This window comes from Xyrauchen texanus, chromosome 17 (genome assembly GCF_025860055.1).
Source record: "Xyrauchen texanus isolate HMW12.3.18 chromosome 17, RBS_HiC_50CHRs, whole genome shotgun sequence".
Taxonomy (NCBI): domain Eukaryota; kingdom Metazoa; phylum Chordata; class Actinopteri; order Cypriniformes; family Catostomidae; genus Xyrauchen; species Xyrauchen texanus.
This window is the reverse complement of record NC_068292.1, coordinates 21122891-21143096: the sequence shown is the minus strand read 5'-3', so window position 1 is coordinate 21143096 and position 20206 is coordinate 21122891. Positions and strand designations below refer to the sequence as shown.

At 37.4% G+C, this 20206-nt stretch overlaps 1 protein-coding gene, 1 long non-coding RNA gene and 2 other non-coding genes across 4 annotated transcripts; 1 reads left to right on the top strand and 3 right to left on the bottom strand.

Annotated features, from left to right (window-relative positions):
- The first annotated feature begins 424 nt into the window (after nucleotides 1–424).
- On the top strand, nucleotides 425–16547 carry LOC127657638 (triosephosphate isomerase B-like). Its single transcript, XM_052146503.1, has 5 exons — nucleotides 425–508; nucleotides 15862–15994; nucleotides 16080–16165; nucleotides 16267–16354; nucleotides 16486–16547. Exons 1-5 carry the CDS (start codon nucleotides 431–433, stop codon nucleotides 16545–16547), a joined length of 447 nt encoding a protein of 148 aa, XP_052002463.1. The 5' UTR covers nucleotides 425–430.
- On the bottom strand, nucleotides 5101–5157 carry LOC127658488 (U7 small nuclear RNA). Its single transcript, XR_007972392.1, has one exon. It is a non-coding gene; the product is annotated as a U7 small nuclear RNA (small nuclear RNA).
- On the bottom strand, nucleotides 6962–7020 carry LOC127658486 (U7 small nuclear RNA). The gene has a single exon (XR_007972390.1). It is a non-coding gene; the product is annotated as a U7 small nuclear RNA (small nuclear RNA).
- A 1735-nt stretch (nucleotides 16548–18282) lies between the features above and the next one.
- On the bottom strand, nucleotides 18283–19330 carry LOC127657544 (uncharacterized). The gene is made up of 3 exons (XR_007972300.1): nucleotides 19256–19330; nucleotides 19083–19152; nucleotides 18283–18387 (listed from the first exon to the last, which is right to left on the bottom strand). It is a non-coding gene; the product is annotated as an uncharacterized LOC127657544 (long non-coding RNA).
- Between the last annotated feature and the right edge of the window lie 876 nt (nucleotides 19331–20206).

The window sequence follows — 20206 nt, the reverse complement described above, 5'->3', positions numbered from 1 at the left end:
CCGTTTTGATGCAACGTGATGGTGGCTGCACGTCTTTCTTTAGAGGTAACCATTGCTAACAAGAACAATGATTGGAAGCACATCTTCCCTCCTTTTATAGCAAACAATCTTCTCTTATAATCCAATGAGAATGATAGAGTGATTTAACCTGACTAGTACTGGTTCATACTTTCCCAGATGCTGCAGATATGATTAGTGAAATGATGTTGGTCATTTTGTGCCAGGGCCAAAAAACTGTGAAATTTGGGTTTTTGTGATAAAGTTCATTTTTTTGGCCAATGAAGCTTTTTGCAATTATTTAAAATGCATCTGATCACTCTGCACAATAATCTAGAAGCAATGTGAATCAACTTCAAGCAGAGAAGTGAAAAAGTGCATCATACTCCTTTGCAAACGCTGTTTTCACATTTTGAGTACAATAACACCTGCGATGATTAAGGACTGTGGAGTAAAATGGGTGATCCTGGGACACTCTGAGAGACGTCATGTGTTTGGAGAGAGTGATGAGGTAACTCGCTTCGCATTACTTGTGTGTTTTAGAATATCAAATTGTCTTTGGATAATAATTTAGCAGCTGATGCGGAGCAGTGAATACAGTACTCCATGTGCTTCTGATAGTCCATGTGCAAAATCTTTTGACATATGTTATTGGTTGGCACTGGATTAAATTAATTTGATGGAAATTCTGAAAATGCACCAATCATTTTGAGGGCATTTTATGACACGAAACTTTTCTGTCCTCTAATGTCTTGATTAATTTATGGCAGCTTTACTGCTCAACAACCTGGTTATTAGCTGCTTTAACTTTCTAGGTAATACAAATATTTGTGTCAGACACTCTGACAGTACCTCTGGTATTACTAAAAGAGTTAAATTACTTTAATTGATATATTTCTCACCCATGCCTATCATATCACTTCTGAAGATATGTATTTAGCCTCTGGAGAGGTATGGATTACTTTTATGATGCCTTTATATGCTTTTTGAAGCATCAAAATGTTGGCACCCATTCACTTACATAGTATGGACCTACAGAGCTGAAATATCCTTCCAAAAATAATCATTTGTTTTCATCAGAAGTCATACACATCTGGTATGGCATGAGGGTGATTCAATTATGAGATAATTTTCAATTTTCTTTGTTCGTGACCAAAAGGATTTTAAAGCAGGGGTATGAAGGCATTTCAAAGCCATTAATCCGCGCGTTTTAAACCCTCGCGCATTATTGACACTTGCCGACAGTAGTTCATTGCTGCACGAGGAAACGGGAAGATATGCCGCGAGCGCATGACATCTCCGGCGCGCACAATACAAGATCTCGCACGTGAGGACAAGCCTGACAGCACGAGCAAGACAATCCCCAAAGTCTCCCGCTATATCTAATCTCATCTGGTGCTTTTGCTAGCTCAAACCCTTTTATTTTTGGAAGTCGTGAGGTGGACTTTGCTCTTTTGATTGTAAACTAAAATGTCATTATTATACTTACCTTTTTCCGGAAGTCTGTTTTTTATTTTATATATATATACAGGTGAAACTCGAAAAATTAGAATATCGTGCAAAAGTTCATTAATTTCAGTAATTCAACTTAAAAGGTGAAACCAATATATTATATAGACTCATTACAAGCAAAGTAAGATATTTCAAGCCTTTATTTGATATAATTTTGATGATTATGGCTTACAGCTTATGAAAACCCCAAATTCAGAATCTCAGAAAATTAGAATATTACATGAAATCAATAAAAAAAAGGATTTTAAATACAGAAATATCGGCCCTCTGAAAAGTATAATCATGCATATGTACTCAGTACTTGGTTTGGGCCCCTTTTGCATTAATTACTGCCTCAATGCGGCGTGGCATGGATGCTATCAGCCTGTGGCACTGCTGAGGTGTTATGGAAGACCAAGATGCTTCAATAGCGGCCTTCAGCTCTTCTGCATTGTTTGGTCTCATGTCTCTCATCTTTCTCTTGGCAATGCCCCATAGATTCTCTATGGGGTTCAGGTCAGGCGAGTTTGCTGGCCAATCAAGCACAGTAATACCATGGTCATTGAACCAGGTTTTGGTACTTTTGGCAGTGTGGGCAGGTGCCAAGTCCTGCTGGAAAATGAAGTCAGCATCTCCATAAAGCTTGTCTGCTGAAGGAAGCATGAAGTGCTCTAAAATGTCCGGTAGACGGCTGCGTTGACTCTGGACTTAATAAAGCACAGTGGACCAACACCAGCCAATGACATGGCTCCCCAAACCAACACAGATTGTGGAAACTTCACACTGGACTTCAAGCATCTTGGATTGTGTGCCTCTCCATTCTTCCTCCAGACTCTGGGACCTTGGTTTCCAAATGAGATGCAAAATTTGCTCTCATCAGAAAAGAGGACTTTGGACCACTGAGCAACAGACCAGTTCTTTTTTTCTTTAGCCCAGGTAAGACGTTTGACATTTGAAGCCCATGTTTCTATCTCGACTTGTATATTTGAGTCCCCAACATTAAAATTTATTCTTAAAAATTCTTTAGTTGGATAAATATGATTAATAATTTTAAAGTGCACCTCTTTACATTAATGGGCAACGAGAACTGAAAAGAAATTGGTTCTAAATTCACTCACTTCTTTCTTCTCCAAATTATGAAAAATGTAAAATCTCTTAACAGGACCTGGAAAACATTGTTGTATAAACCATCTCTCAAACATCTGTTAGAGCATTTTTTATCTGCTAAGTTTACATTTTCTATCATGAGATCATGCAATTTAGGTTTTACCACTGAATATTTTAATTGTTCCTAAACTTATTTAATCATCGACAATGGGATACTTTTAATAATTTTATCATACACTTTAGGTGAGCAACTTATATTGTATTTAACACAAAAATTATTGAGACTCATTATATTCCCAAAGTTATCCATAACATGTGTCACTGACCATGCCTTTTTGCCACCACTCATCAATAAACAAAGATTTTCTGTTCACTGTTATACATCTGTTATTTCAGATTGACATGTTATGTGGGCTACATTTATATTTGAAAATCAATTACCAATATAATAGTTGTTGGTGAAAAGCAGAAAGTTTTACAGGGAGTTTAGACATTTCAAAGTCACACTGTAACAGAAAAGTTATGCCACCATATTTTTTAAATACAGCTGAAGGAATCTCAAAAAAGGATGACTCGTCGTTATTAAACAAATTAAGCTTGATAGCCCCATTCACAATGTCAATCGTCTTCAAACCTCCGTCTTCATAATCTTTTATCATATCACTTACGTATATAATGACTTTTCCTTTTCCGCATAACATCAAAATGTATTTAGATTTATAATTTATTATTCAATTTTTAATCAATTTATTTATTGCTTTTATATTTTTAGCAGAAGCTGCTAGTGAGAAACATGGATAAATTAATCTAATGACTCTCTACATTTATCAATAGAATTCTTCTGAATATCGTTATGTCCCTCTGCAGCCAAGTATTCATAATTAATTTATATTTCTCTAAATTTTTATCAAAATAAACATTTTCTAAATTATCCATCAACTTAGATATCCAGATACCTATATATTTTACGTAGTTTTTAACTGGGATATTACACAATGTTCTAATAGGATGATCATGGATGGCCAATAACTCACATTTTGAGAAATTAAGCTTTTGAGAAAATCTTAATAAACTGAAGTGCTTGGGGTATTTGCTGTTCTTTTTATTTTTATTTTAAGAGTAGTGTCATCAGCAAACTGACTAACAATAAATTGATTCCCTTCTAAATTAACGCCATATGTTGCCCATTTCTGGAAGTCTGTTGTGATTGGATGCCTGTTAGAGGATCCGTAAAAAGCTCTTCACCTTTAGACATGGCTTCAAAACAAATCACTAATAAGGACTGGATGGAGAAAGGTATCTGTTCGGTGCTTCATTTAGTCAATAGCAGAGGATGTTTTATTTCATATGAGAATTTTTGTCTTAAATATGATATAACCTGTAATCGGACAACATTTAATTCAAGTTATCCCCAACCCTATTATATGTCTAATGAAAGGATTCCTTTCCAATTCTAATCCCACCCTGTGTCTCCCATCACTTTTAATTGGAGGTTTAAATTTAAAAGAAAATTAACATTTTCAAACAAATCTATAAGAAATATGTTTGACAACATTTTATTCCCTACTGGAGTTTATAGAACTTGATTTCACAGTTTTTCGCAAAAGAAACACTTTAAAGGTTACGAACAAAATATTTAAAATTCTCATTAACTCCCAAAGCTAAGGAAATCCATTTAAAAAATGTAAACGATGTTTTTATCCTTTCATTTGGAATTGAATCTAGTAATTGTGTATTTTGTGATGAGATTATTTTTCCATTGTATGTAGGCCTATGTAGATGCTCTCACACACACACACACACACACACACACACACACACGCACACACACACACACTGCAGTCATTTAATGTGGGTTTGCAATGTGAAACGTTGTTCTCGTTAACCGTTAACTTAACGCGTGACGTCGACGGCGTTTAACACCTAACCGTGGGATCAGACTAGAGGCGTCGAGAGCGTCAAATCGACCGGAAGTCATTCATTTTCTATGACAGCCAGCGTCTCTCGGCGGCGAGTCTTGGGCGGTTTGGGCGTCAGAGGAAAGTTCAAGTGCAGCCAACATTATAGCTAGTAATGAGCGTTGATGCAGTTCAGCGGCAACCTATTGGAATAGAAGTGCTCCGCTTTAGCGAAATCGAGAGAACACAACAGTGTAAACTTTGGTATTAATTTTATTTAATTATGGCTTTCTTTTATAAGAAACCTGTTGAACAAATACTAAAAGAGCAATTTTCAATTCAGCTGTTCTGAAATGAACTTGTCCCATCATTTGCTGTGGATACAGCACTCATGGTGAATAAGTAAATATGCAAATGTGATCACACCCTCAAATTAGTACTTACCTCATTATATATTCATGTACTTTGTGTCGTCACTGGACTTGCAGAGCCATATTTACTAAAAGTCTTCATTCATGTTCTACCAAAGAGAGTTTCACTCACCATATACAGTATGAGTGTGAGTCAATCTCCAAAATACCTTAATTTTCTTTCTTTTTCGCTGTTTATGGGTTTCCATTTAGAGGAAACCTACTAGAAAAATATTAAAAGAGTAATGAGTCAACGCTCAGGGACCTTGTCTCCATAATTTTCAATGGGCACTTCACTCATGGAGACAAAGGTGCAAGTTACCAGTAGTAACATTTTAACCAATTTAAGTTAGTCCTGAGAAAAGTATTATGGGTATGCAAATTTGGGCACGCCAACCAGTGCTGTCACCTCCTACAAAATGCACACTAAAGACCAAAGTATACTTCGGTCAGATGCGAACGCTGAGCAAATTTCGTCATCAGCAGAATGCTAGGGCATTGTACACGCGCAGCCAGTTTTTATCTAAACGCACGTCTCTGAATGCTCAGTATGCACATGCGCCAGGTATTATTTGCACTAATTCGTTTTTTCTCAGCTCTTTTGGTCCATACATTGCAAGTGAATTGGTGCCAACATTTTGAAGCTTAAAAAGCATATAAAACTAATCCATAAGACTCCAATGGTTAAATGAATGTCTTCTGAAGCCATAGGACAGGTGTGGGTGAGAAACAGATTACTTTCACATTCTTCTTGTGTTCCAGTTGATTCACATTCTTCATGCTTACGCCCCTGTAACAATTTAGGAAAATTAGGAAGCTGGGACCAGGTTGACAAGGCACACATACATTTATTGTCGAAGACTTTTCAGCCGTATATTCAACATATGCGCTGCTTTTTAGCATCCGCACTTCTGAAACGCAGACCCCCAGACAGTTTCACACGTCTCTTTTCCTGTTTGTCGCTATCTCTTCTTCTTAAGCACTCCCGCCGCCCCTCACTGGAAGGCGAGACCGGTGTGGTACACAGGTGAAAGTCATTCGCCACTTATCTTCCCTGTATCGCACTCCCCAGACGCCTCTCGGCTCCGCCCAGCTCACCATAGCCCCCTACTGGACAGGGAGAAGAATTTCTAGCAAAAATTATTTTTTTAGATATTGCTTATTGCTAGATAATGACCTTTATATGGTTTTTTAGAATCAAAACGGGCAGTGAGAATTGTGAGGTTCGTTGATAATGTTCACTGTCTCTCTGCTGTTCTTCTTGTAGGCTCAGGAAGTGCATGACAAGCTCAGGCTGTGGTTGAAGGCCAATGTCTCAGAGGCTGATGCAAACTCTGTGAGGATCATCTATGGAGGTGAGGGTTTCTCCTCGCCTCTTATTCAGTGTCAGTCCACTGAAGATAGAGCTTTATATAGTTGGACTGCGCTATAAATAATCCATACACATCTTGACCTGATCCAAGTATCCTTTAATACTTACATGCAGGTTATTTCTTGAACTGTCTTAAAAAAGATACAACAGTTAATATATAGATGGTATTGAGACAGAAAAGGTTACAAAGGAATCTTTATACCCATAAGGAAGAGTATCCAGACAATCCACTGTGATTAATAAATACATTCTAGTAAATAAGCAGTACTTAAGAATGAATCAATAAAACTTAAGCATTGTCAATATTTGTAGTCAATTTTATTTTAACAATCATTAATAGTTTCCTTTTATAGGAAACCTGTTGAACAAATATTAAAAGAAAAATTTCCGTTAAATTGTTTTGCAATGAACTTGTCCCATCATTTGCCGTGGATACAGCACTCATGGTGACTAAGTAAATATGCAAATTTGATCACACCCTCAAATTAGTACTTATCTCATTAAATATTCATGTGCTTTGTGTCGTCACTGGAAACCTGCAGAGCAAAGATATATTTCTAAAAGTCTTCATTCATGTTATACTAAAGAGAGATTCACTCATCATATACAGTATGAGTGTGAATCAAACTCAAAAATATCTTAATGTTTAGATAGCAGTCCTTAATTTTCTTTCTTTTTCACTGTTTATGGGTTTCCATTTAAAGGAAACCTACTAGAAAAATATTAAAAGAGTAATGAGTCAATGCTCAGGGACCTTGTCTCCATAATTTTCAATGGGCACTTCACTCATGGAGACAAAGGTGCAAGTTACCAGTAGTAACATTTGAACCAATTGAAGTTAGACCTGAGAAAAGTATTATAGGTATGCAAATTTGGGCAAGCCAACCAGTGCTGTCACCTCCTACAAAATGCACACTAAAGCCCAAAGTATACTTCGGTCAGATGCGAACGCTGAGCAAATTTCTAGAGCTAGAGCATTTTACACGCGCAGCCAGTTTTTATCTAAACACACGTGCATGCACCCAAACACCTTGGTGTATGCACAGACAAATAATGTATACTTTGAAAGAATGAGTGGTTGTCTACTCTTGGTTGCTCAGTGTCAAAACCAAAGTATACTTCAAGAATGTGCTTGATTCTATAGTTAAAGTTTGAAAGGGGTTATGTGTGTAAGCTGGGCTGTGCTATGTACATGAACACATACCAACATGAAGCTGTAATTTATTACTGTACCACTGGTGAGGCAGTGGTCAAATGGGGTTTCTCTGGTGGTAAGTTTTTTGTAATTTACTCTGAACTATGTTCTGCTATTATGTTTTCAGACAGTTCTTTGTTTCTGTATTGCTGTTCGATTACATGATAGAAAGTCTAAGGCCTTCAAAAGCCGTTCAGCAAACCCATCTAATCTGGTGCCTATTACACGCCAAACTAAGATTGCTGTGGGGACAAAAACTGTTAAGTTAGCACTTTTAAACATCCGCTCACTTAAAAATAAATCACTTCTAGTCAACGACTTAATAAGCACATACAACCTGGATTTTATGTTTCTAAATGAAACTTGGCTAGAAGACAGCTGTAGTGCAACAGTCCTTAATGAAACATCCCCTCCTAACTTTACTTATTTGAGTGTCTGCAGAGAAGGTAGACGAGGTGGGGGTTTAGCTGCTCTTTTTAAAGATGTCTATCAATGTAAGCAAATATCATTTGGGAATTACCCATCTTTCGAATATCTGGGTAGTGTGTTAAAAGGTGCTCCATGCATTTTACTTATCATTATTTACAGGCCTCCAAAATACTCTCCAGTCTTTGCTGAGGACTTTACAGAACTGTTATCAACAATTACCTCAGAGTTTGACTGTTTTGCCATTGCTGGAGACTTTAACATTCACATAGATAATGCAGAAACCAATATGACAAAAGAAATCAAAACTGTTTTAAAAACGTTTGATCTGACTCAGCATGTACATGGACCCACACACAATCATGGACACACTCTAGATTTACTTATCAGTAAGGGTCTAAACATTTCATCGATTGTTATTAAGGATGTAGCACTGTCTGATCATTTCTGTATTTTCTTTGATATATTGATCTCTCCTGCCATGGAAGCAAGATCTGTGTCTGTCAAGAAGAGATGCTTAAATGAGAACACTAGTGTACTATTTATGAAGGCTATATCTTTCACACCAAGTATATCTGCTGACTCTGTTGATTTTCTCCTTGATTCTTTTAACTCAAAAGTTAAAAGTGTAATTGATGATATTGCTCCTGTGAAAGTCAGGAAGAAGAGTGGCAGACAAAAAGCACCTTGGCAGCAAAATACACCAACTCAACAGCAGTGCAAAATATGAAAACTTGTAGTCCATTATAACATCTACAAAGACAGCATCCATGCTTTTAATATGGAACTAGGCAAAGCTAGACAGACTTTCTTCTCGAATATTATAAACAGCAACTTAAACAACACACGCACTCTTTTTGCGACTGTAGAGAGACTGACAAACCCCCCAAGCCAGATTCCCAGTGAAATGCTCTCAGACAGCAAGTGCAGTGAGTTTGCTTCTTTCTTCTCTGAAAAATCAATAATATCAGAAAGGTGATCAGCACATCCTTGAGTTGTGCTGGGGTCAGACAAATCAAACCACAACCTGAGAAAGTAGTTACTATGTCTGATTTCAAAGAAATTGATGGCAAAATTTTGGAAGAAACCGTACAGCACCTTAAAACATCAACCTGCGCCCTTGATGCACTTCCCACATCTTTTTTCAAAAGTGTGTTCAACTGTTTAGAAGCAGATCTCCTAGAAGTGATAAACTCTTCACTTCTCTCTGGGAGTTTTCCAAACTCCCTGAAAACTGCAGTTGTCAAGCCCCTCTTGAAAAAGAGCAATCTGGATAAGACCATATTAAGCAACTATAGACCGATCGCAAATCTTCCTTTCATAGGCAAGATCATTGAAAAAGTTGTCTTCAATCAGCTGAACAAATTCTTGAACTCAAATGGATACTTTGACAATTTTCAATCTGGTTTCCGATCGCATCACAGCACAGAGACAACGCTCATAAAGATAATAAACGATATTTGCTTAAATACTGATACAGGCAAATTATCAGTACTGGTACTACTCGACCTCAGTGCTGCATTTGACACTGTTGATCACAACATACTTCTTGACAGGCTGGAAAACTGGGTGGGGCTTTCTGGGATGGTCCTAAAATGGTTCAAGTCATACTTAGAAGGGAGAGGTTAATATGTGAGTATAGGAGACCATAAGTATGAGTGGACGTCCATGACATGCGGAGTCCCTCAAGGCTCAATTCTTGCGCCACTCCTGTTCAACCTCTATATGCTCCCAATGAGCCAAATAATGAGAAAGAACCAAACCAAATTGCTTACCACAGCTATGCAGACGACACACAGATCTACTTAGCCCTATCACCTAACGATTACAGCCCCATTGACTCCCTGTGCCAATGCATTGATGAAGTTAACAGTTGGATGTGCCAAAACTTTCTTCAGTTAAACAAAGACAAAACTGAAGTCATTGTCTTTGGAAACAAAGATGAAGTTCTCAAGGTGAATGCATACCTTGACGCTAGGGGTCAAACAACTAAAAATCAAGTCAGGAATCTTGGTGTGTCTCTACAGTCAGACCTTAGTTTCAGTAGTCATGTCAAAGCAATAACTAAATCAGCATACTATCATCTGAAAAATATTGCAAGAATTAGATGCTTTGTTTCCAGTCAAGACCTAGAGAAACTTGTGCATGCTTTCATCACCAGCAGGGTGGATTATTGTAATGGACTCCTCCTCACTGGCCTTCCCAAAAAGACCATAAGACAGTTGCAGTTCATACAGAACGCTGCTGCCAGGATTCTGAGCAGAACCAGAAAATGTGAACATATCACACCAGTCCTCAGGTCTTTACACTGGCTCCCAGTTACATTTAGGATTGATTTTAAAGTATTATTACTGGTATATAAATCACTCAATAAGCTAGGACCTCAATATATTGCAGATATACTCACTGAATATAAACCCAACAGATTACTCAGATCAATAGGATCACATCAGCTAGAAATACCAAGGGTTCACTGTAAGCAAGGAGAGTCTGCTTTTAGCTATTATGCCAGCCGCAGCTGGAACCAGCTTCCAGAAGAGATCAGATGTGCTCCTACAGTAGTCAAATTCAAATCCAGACTCAAAACACATCTGTTTAGCTGTGCATTTACCAGGGGCGTGTCTAGGGGGAGGCTGGGGGAGGCAGTGCCTCCTCTAGGATAAGCTCTGCCTCCCCTGAGAATTTGAGAAATAATCTGTCCATCTGATCAGAGGTGGCGGCAGCCGATTTCGCCGGGGCTTCAGCCCCGAATGTTTTGAGTGTAGACCCAAATGTATTTTGAATAGTTGACTGACAAATATGAAACCGGACAAAAGCCTATGTAAACCCCCGAAATCATAAGTTGCCTTATTTCATTGTGCTTTGGCTTTGCACATACTGCATACAGCCTGTAAAAATAGACATAGGCATAATCTAGCCTATAGAATAAGTTCCTTTGCTGTCGGTAGCCTATGGGCGACTCCGTTTCTTCCTCTCTGTTGAATATGCAGCAGGTAGAGGAGGAGCTTGCACAGTCGTTGACATCAACTAACGTTACTTAGTGGCGAGTTAACGGCAATTAGCAGGAAAGACAGCAAAAATTAAGCAAATGAGGCTTTGGGGATTTTTCCGAAAGAAGTCAGTAGGTAAGAATTCACGTTTGTTTTTGTCCTTAAAGTCTTAAGATCATCATCTAGCTGTGAGTCAACGCATCATCTAGCTCCGAGTTAACGCAGTCGCTTCTCACGTCAGAGACTGCGGTTCGAGCCTCGTTTGGAGCGTACTTTTTCTTGTTTATCAGGTGTTGTTTTCGCTAAGGATAACCAATAAGCATTAACATAAAATGTATGTGTGACTTGTTTTGTGATATTAGTTTGTAGGAAATATACACTTTGATTTGATTAAATGGTTTTGTAGAGGGTAGCAAAGATGAGCTACAGACTGAGGAGCAGCAGCTGTGCCAGAATCAGGCATGGAAACTGGTAACAATTAATAAGTCACTTTACTTTAGAGAAAGTTAAAAGTGAAACATTGTTTATCCCAATGATCCTAATGAAAGGATTTTGACAGATGAATTATTCTTATAGAGATGATGAGAATTATATACAGTTCGATGCCATGGTGTGTCAAAGACTAAAGTCATTCATGTATTGCTTTAACTTAGGATCTTATACATCATTTTGACTATTTATGTCAAAAAATATAAATTATTTATATTCAATATTTTTTTTACTTCACTTTACTCACTATAATATAACTCTTTTGTGATGACTTTATGTTAATGTACATGAAAATTCAAGAATCATGATAGATCTTAGGGCAATCCCACTGATCTGCTCTTCCCAACACATTTTCTTCAATGGTATTGGTCTACAATTTGACATATGTAGCACTTGATGAATTAGTTGTTTGAAGCTGATTTGCAATAAGTTATGTGCTGTATCTGTTCTTTTGCATCACAGATGATTCAGGGAGGAGAGAGGATGTTGAGGATAGTACTAGAGTGGAAGATTTAGGAACTGTAGAAACAGGCCCAGCCAGAGCAAAACTCAAAGAATACCCTCTCACCAGCTTTGGACTACAGAGAAGTGGTTGCTAGTGTGAAAATAAAATTGTCTGGGCTAAGCCCCGGATGTCCTTCAATGCTGGAAACGCCTCTGCATCTGATGATAAATTACAATTTAAAAGTGGATTGTTTTGTGCATATTTTTCCATCGCTAGCAGATGAGTGAGGTCTGACACAACAAAAATCCAGTTTAAGCCCTATAGTCTAATAGGGGCCCTGTGCCTATCTCTGGGTTCCTGGCTTAGAAAAAGATATGCACTAAAACAGATTGTGTGTAGTATAGCTTAATTTTGTGCAGATTTTTTCAATTGTTTATGTTGCCCCCCCCAAACAAGCCAAATGCCCCCCCCCCAAACATGATATCCTGGTAACCCCTCTGGCATTTACTGAATGAGCACTGTGCCACTGTGTGTCCGACTGTTGTACTGTATTTTATTTTATATTCTAAACTGTTTCAATTATTCTTATTTTTTTTTATTCTTATTTTAATATCTTCTATGTAAAGCACATTGAATTACCATTGTGTATGAAATGTGCTATATAAATAAACTTGCCTTGCCTTGCCTTTATGCAGCAATACATTACTTCTAGTTGCATCTCAAAGAGATTTAGCACAAAAATTGACCAGCACAATCAGCAAATGTGATGGACCATCTACTACTTATTATTGTTTTTTGTTTGTTTTTAGGTATGCTTTCAACTTTTTAGTTCACTCAAAAATGCAAATTCTCTCATCATTACTCATCCTTACGCCATCCCAGATGTGTATGACTTTCTTTCATATGCTGAACACAAATTAAGATTTTTAGAAGATTTTTTCTCAGCTCTTTTGGTCCATACGTTGCAAGTGAATGGGTGCCAAAATTATGACACTTAAAAAGCATATAAAACTAATCCACAAGACTCCAATGGTTAAATGAATGTCTTCTGAAGCCATAGGACAGGTGTGGGTGAGAAACAGATTACTTTCACATTCTTCTTGTGTTCCAGTTGATTCACATTCTTCATGCTTACGCCCCTGTAACAATTTAGGAAAGGAGGAAGCTGGGACCAGGTTGACAAGGCACACATACATTTATTGTCGAAGACTTTTCAGCCGTATATTCAACATATGCGCTGCTTTTTAGCATCTGCACTTCTGAAACGCAGACCCCACAGACAGTTTCACACGTCTCTTTTCCTGTTTGTCGCTATCTCTTCTTCTTAAGCACTCCCGCCGCCCCTCACTGGAAGGCGAGACCGGTGTGGTACACAGGTCATTTGCCACTTATTTTCCCTGTATCGCGCTCCCCAGCAATAGTATCCAGCTGCAGACCCGCAGCACCACCAGTTTCAGAACCCCAGCGCCAGAACCTGAAGTGAGGGTCGGAGATTACGTTCGAAACCGAGTAGCGCCACCTAACGTTTTGGAGCGTACTTTGCTTTTATTACAAACGAAACATCATACTTTATACGTATGTTATAATGATTCTTTAAGGTACAGTACAATAAGCATTTTAAAACATTGATCTTGTGTAATATAATTGTATATAGTTATCCGTTTCATTGTATTATGAGAGTTACTTCCTGATCATGATGGTGAAAAAAATGCTTGAAACTTATGGGCATTTTATATAAAATATACTTTATTTCACAAGAACATGTGCAGCATGCATTTTTCTTTATGTAAAATAAAACATGTCAAAAAACTAAAAAGAGAGAAAATTCAGCATAATTTTAAAAGAAACAATAAAAATATATACAACAAATGACCAATTCACCCCTAGGCCCATTTTATCATGACAATCCTGTATAAATTAAACTTAAAATGTATCAAATGAGGAATTCACTCTCAGGCCCATTTTGTCCTTACATTCTTGCTAAAATAACTCCATGTCATCCCTGAACACAAAATGAAATAGAAAGGGCTCTCTGGAAGCTTCTGACTGTTCCAGGAGATTGTTATGGGCCTTTTCCTTGTGGTCTTCATTCATTCGAAATGTCTCTACAAGAGATGAAAGCACCACACAATAATCTCAACGTAAAAAAAACCCTAAACTATAAGGTAACATTAACTCACAAACAATGCATATAACAGAGGAACGTGGAACAAACACTTTAACACCTTCACAAGGTGTCTTCAAAACGTCACCGCAAGGCTCATTTACAACACGCAAAAATGTATCGAACCATCCGTAGAATTTTTTTTTTAATACAGTAACATATGACAACATATTCAAGCTTCATTAAGATGATAAAGTTATGCACAAATTAAATATTTAGCAGATAAACGCTGAACATAATATATGTGATAATTTTTCACAACATGATGTCAAAAACGTTACACAACTCACCATGCTCTCCGCCATGCTTGTCTCATTGTCAATAACTCCGCCCCTCACTTCAGGTTCTGGTGCTGGGGTTCTGAAACTGGGGTTCTGAAACTGGTGGTGCTGTCTGCAGCTGGATATGTCTCCTCCCCAGAGGCCTCTTGGCTCCGCCCAGCTCACCATAGCCCCCTACTGGACAGGGAGAAGAATTTCTAGCAAAAATTATTTTTTTAGATATTGCTTATTGCTAGATAATGACCTTTATATGGTTTTTTAGAATCAAAACGGGCAGTGAGAATTGTGAGGTTCGTTGATAATGTTCACTGTCTCTCTGCTGTTCTTCTTGTAGGCTCAGGAAGTGCATGACAAGCTCAGGCTGTGGTTGAAGGCCAATGTCTCAGAGGCTGATGCAAACTCTGTGAGGATCATCTATGGAGGTGAGGGTTTCTCCTCGCTTCTTATTCAGTGTCAGTCCACTGAAGATAGAGCTTTATATAGTTGGACTGCGCTATAAGTAATCCATACACATCTTGACCTGATCCAAGTATCCTTTAATACTTACATGCAGGTTATTTTTTGAACTGTCTTACAAGATACAACAATTAATATGTATATAGATGGTATTAAGATAGGAAAGGTTACAAAGGAATCTTTATACCCATAAGGAAGGGTATCCAGACAGTCCACTGTAATCAATAAAATACATTTTAGTAAATAAGCAGTGCGTAAGAAAGAATCAATAAATCTTCAGCATTGTTAATATTTGTAGTCAATTTTATTTTTACAATCATTAATGGTTTCCTTTTATAGGAAACCTGTTGAACAAATATTAAAAGAAAAACTTCCATTAAATTGTTCTGCAATGAACTTGTCCCATCATTTGCCGTGGATACAGCACTCATGGTGACTAAGTAAATATGCAAATTTGATCACACCCTCAAATTAGTACTTATCTCATTAAATATTCATGTGCTTTGTGTCATCACTGAAACTTTAACGTGCTGTTCATGTTCTCAGTCTGATTGAAACCTGTAAAGTGTCAAACAGTCCTTTCATCCTTCAGTATCAAAACGGGCACCCATTCACTTGCATTGTATGGACCTACAGAGCTGAAATATTCTTCCAAAAATCATAATTTGGGTTCTGCGGAAGTCATACACATCTGGGATGGAATGAGGGTGAAGAAATGATGAGATAATTTCAATTTGGGAGAACTATCCTTTTAATAATTGTTATTAAAATGTATTGTTGGTATGCACATTTGAATACACCCTCTCATCAAATATGTTAGGTCTATGATCAAGAATTTTTAAGAAATGAAATGAAAAGAAATGAATAGAGGAGTGAAACAGTTATGTCGATAAATTCATCACAGATGTTATGTGTATATTCAGTTCCTATGAATATGATTATCACACAGCCATAACTATAACAAATGAACATGTTTTAGTTGTATAAAAGTGTCTAAAATTCAGTGGCTGGATCACGAAAGATGGTGGATGTTAATTCACAAAAGATGGTGGATGTTAATTCACTGCCATTAACACGTCATTATTCATTTAATCATATGTACTCTCTGATCACCCTCCCTGGATTTGTTTTACCTGAAAGCTGATTGGCCAGAAGGTCGCTCATGCTCTTGAGAATGGTTTGAGTGTGATCGCCTGCACTGGTGAGAAGCTGGATGAGAGGGAGGCCGGGATCACTGAGAAAGTTGTTTTTGCCCAGACCAAGGTCATCGCAGGTATCTTTCTTTAAGATGCAATGCATTATAAGAAGTTGGCTGTAAATTATTTTGACTGATGAAAAGTCTGCTTCCTCTCTTTCAGATAATGTGAAAGACTGGAGTAAAGTGGTCCTCGCTTACGAGCCTGTCTGGGCCATCGGCACTGGCAAAACAGCATCGCCCCAACAGGTGCATCTTTTAGCACATGAGGAGTCATTTGGATTTGATTGGAGTGAGAATTGTGAGGTTCGTTGATAATGTTCACTGTCTCTCTGCTGTTCTTCTTGTAGGCTCAGGAAGTGCATGACAAGCTCAGGCAGTGGTTGAAGGCCAATGTCTCAGAGGCTGATGCAAACACTGTGAGGATCATCTATGGAGGTGAGGGTTTATCCTCGCCTCTTATTCAGTGTCAGTCCACTGAAGATAGAGCTTTATATAGTTGGACTGCGCTATAAATAATCCATACACATCTTGACCTGATACAAGTATCCTTTAATACTTACATGCAGGTTATTTCTTGAACTGTCTTAAAAAAGATACAACAGTTAATATGGATATAGATGGGTATTGAGATAGGAAATGTTCCAAAGAAATCTTTATACCCATAAGGAAGAGTATCCAGACAATCCACTGTGTTCAATAAAATACATTTTAGGAAATAAGCAGTATTTAGGCATGAATCAATAAATCTTCAGCATTCACTGTAAAACTTTTCGCTGTAAATTTACAGTAAAATACTGGCAGCTGGGTTGCCAGCCACTTACTGTATTTTTACAGGACTAATACTGTAATCAACATTTACAGTACAGTAATGTTATTACCAAATACAGTATCCTACTGTAATATCATGTAATTTTACAGTATTAAACTGTGTTGCATACAGCAATATATTGTAATTTTACAAGGGAAAATTGTAATTACTGCTTTTCATACTGTACATTTAGATCAAATAATTTAAAATACAATACTTGTTATTTTTCACAACATTACTGGCAATATGAAATGGAAACAATATACTTGAGTTTTTAAACATTTATTTTTTTTTAAAGCAAAGCTGAAATGTCAGCTGCAATGTTTTATAAAAACATTTAAAACAGTGCAGTAATCTTATTTACTTTTCAAGGTTCAAAACAAGTGAATTGAGAATGGATCATTTTTTTCAGAAATATTTTTTAAATATGACCCAGGAACTGAAAAAAATAAATAAAAAAAATGCTACCTACACTGACAAGGTAGAACTCTCACCTGCCTTGTGCTTTAAAACATCCTCCCAGTATGGGTACAGCAAGTTGAAGGAAACATTAGAGCCAGTAGTGTTTTCTGGTGTAAACAATACAGGACAATTGGCATCTTTAACCTGAAATAGTTCAACAGACTAAAACTATGTAATAGCAAGATGGATACTAACAACAGTACAATATCGAACAATACAGTTGCTGTTTAAGAACACAGAGCTACTGTAATATCTTCTCACTAAATGTCCAAATCATTAACTGTTACTGTAGTCAATTTGATTTTTGACAACATCCAGTTGAAACCCAAATTTAAACACCTTCAGAATGGGTCTTCTTGAGTTTAACCCATTTCATATGATAAAAAACATCAAATACAATGCCATGCAAGCACGCACATAAGCACTTATGTCAGGTAAGTGCTTACGTGATGCTCATTTCCAGGTCAGTGATCCGCATTCTTCATAAGATAATGGGAATACAGACACCACAGATCACATTTTGATCGGAAGCGAGCGATTGTTTAGAGTTAAAACGTCTTGATTATAGATTATTTTCTTAGAAACACATAGCGTTTCACTTCAGAACACATTAATTGAACTACTGGATTCATGTGGATTACTTTGATGCTGCCTTTATCTGGTTTGGACTCTCAAAGTGATGGGACCCGTTCACCATACAATACGTTTGTAAGAGCTTGATTTTCCTTCTAAAAATCTTCATTTATGTTCTGATGAAGAAAGTCATATACATCTTGAGAGCACATTATCAGCAAATTTTCATTTTTGGGTAAACTATTCCTTTAATTTTACTGTATACTTTGCGATGTGTGCATCGCATAAATGACTAGATACATTTTTTTTTACATGCAATATATCATTCAGAAACAACTGTATTAAACTTTTTTGAAAGAATACTGGACTTTTATTACAAACATGGTCATGACAAGGTTAGTGACAATTCACTCTGCATTAGTATATATATGGTTGGTAAATATGCTAATGTCTAACCTTTGAACAAACTCAAGGGTGCACGCTGCTTCTTCCTGATACTGGAGGTTGAAATTGTAGAATGCGGCAAACAGCGCTGCAAGGCCAGAGACAAAGCTGGGCTGTGTTCCTTCACACACAACTTGACCTTCCATGCTTAACATCCACCGCTTGTTGCTTAGAGGTTGACCTGAAAATGAAAACTAAAAATAGTTAAATACGATAAGCTATTGTGGGTTCCACTGTGACGTAACTTAATCGGTACATAGTGGTTTCAACTCACAAGCTCTGTTATTCATTTAAAAAAAAAAAGAAAAAAAGGTGTAGTCAATTAAAATGTATTTTATATTTCTCACACTATCAGCACTCTTTCCCTGCATGTCTGTTTGTGAACGAAACCCTGTCTAAACACACACAAAGTAATGCGCTGTAAAAAACAGTTCAATTTAAAAACACATGTAGGCAGCGCATTGGGCTGTGTATTAGTAATGCACATATAAATATGGATTTAAGAACATATTAGATGATTGAACACTGGCATTTTTTTTATTATTAAGTACATAGTGTAAATTGTGAATTTTTTTTGTTTTTATGAAGCAGGTCACTGAGCTTTCATGCACAAGTGTGCAAAAAGGAGCAAATAAGAGCTATTCAATAATTACATTTGTTAAGAGTTAAAAATTAACTCTTTGCATTACATCATATCCAGTCAAATTGTGTTATAACACATCGCATCGTCTCAATTTAGAAAAGAACCGAATCATATCGTATGGTTGTTTTCTAGAAATTTGTTCTTGTTAAATTAACTTTATCATTCATAATGCATAAAGATGCAGAATGCATCGGGCTGAGAGACAGAAATGAACCTTCCTAATGTTTACATACCAAGAATTATAAGTCGTGGACTCCCTGGCAGATGTAGAGATTGCTGGACATCAGACGGAGTTGCGAATTCCTGAACCAAATTATTAAAAAAAGACAGCATACCTATCATTAAAAGACAACCAAAACATAAAACATATTGCAAATGAATGTGATTTGCTGAAAAATCTACTTACATCTGCTTGAAGGATCAGCCCATCTAACTTTTCTTTGAAGTGTGCAAGGAGGAGCAGTAGGACCATGGCAGCCTCATCGTCTTCGCCTCTAGAAAGTATGGTCCGAACATCGTCGTTGGTTGGCTTGCTTTTAAAGAACTGAATAATTATTTTTCCACACTCCTTAATTGCCAATTCCATAAGTCGGAGCACATTTTTGTCAGTGAGCAGTTCAAAATGGCCATATACAGTGAGGAAAATAAGTATTTGAACACCCTGCTATTTTGCAAGTTCTCCCACTTGGAAATCATGGAGGGGTCTGAAATTGTCATCGTAGGTGCATGTCCACTGTGAGAGACATAATCTAAAAAAAAAAAATCCAGAAATCACAATATAGGATTTTTTAACTATTTATTTGTATGATACAGCTGCAAATAAGTATTTGAACACCTGTCTATCAGCTAGAATTCTGACCCTCAAAGACCTGTTAGTCTGCCTTTAAAATGTCCACCTCCACTCCATTTATTATCCTAAATTAGATGCACCTGTTTGAGGTCGTTAGCTGCATAAAGACACCTGTCCACCCCATACAATCAGTAAGAATCCAACTACTGACATGGCCAAGACCAAAGAGCTGTCCAAAGACACTAGAGACAAAATTGTACACCTCCACAAGGCTGGAAAGGGCTATGGGGAAATTGCCAAGCAGCTTGGTGAAAAAAGGTCCACTGTTGGAGCAATCATTAGAAAATGGAAGAAGCTAAACATGACTGTCAATCTCCCTCGGACTGGGGCTCCATGCAAGATCTCACCTCGTGGGGTCTCAATGATCCTAAGAAAGGCGAGAAATCATCCCAGAACTACACGGGAGGAGCTGGTCAATGACCTGAAAAGAGCTGGGACCACCATTTCCAAGGTTACTGTTGGTAATACACTAAGACGTCATGGTTTGAAATCATGCATGGCACGGAA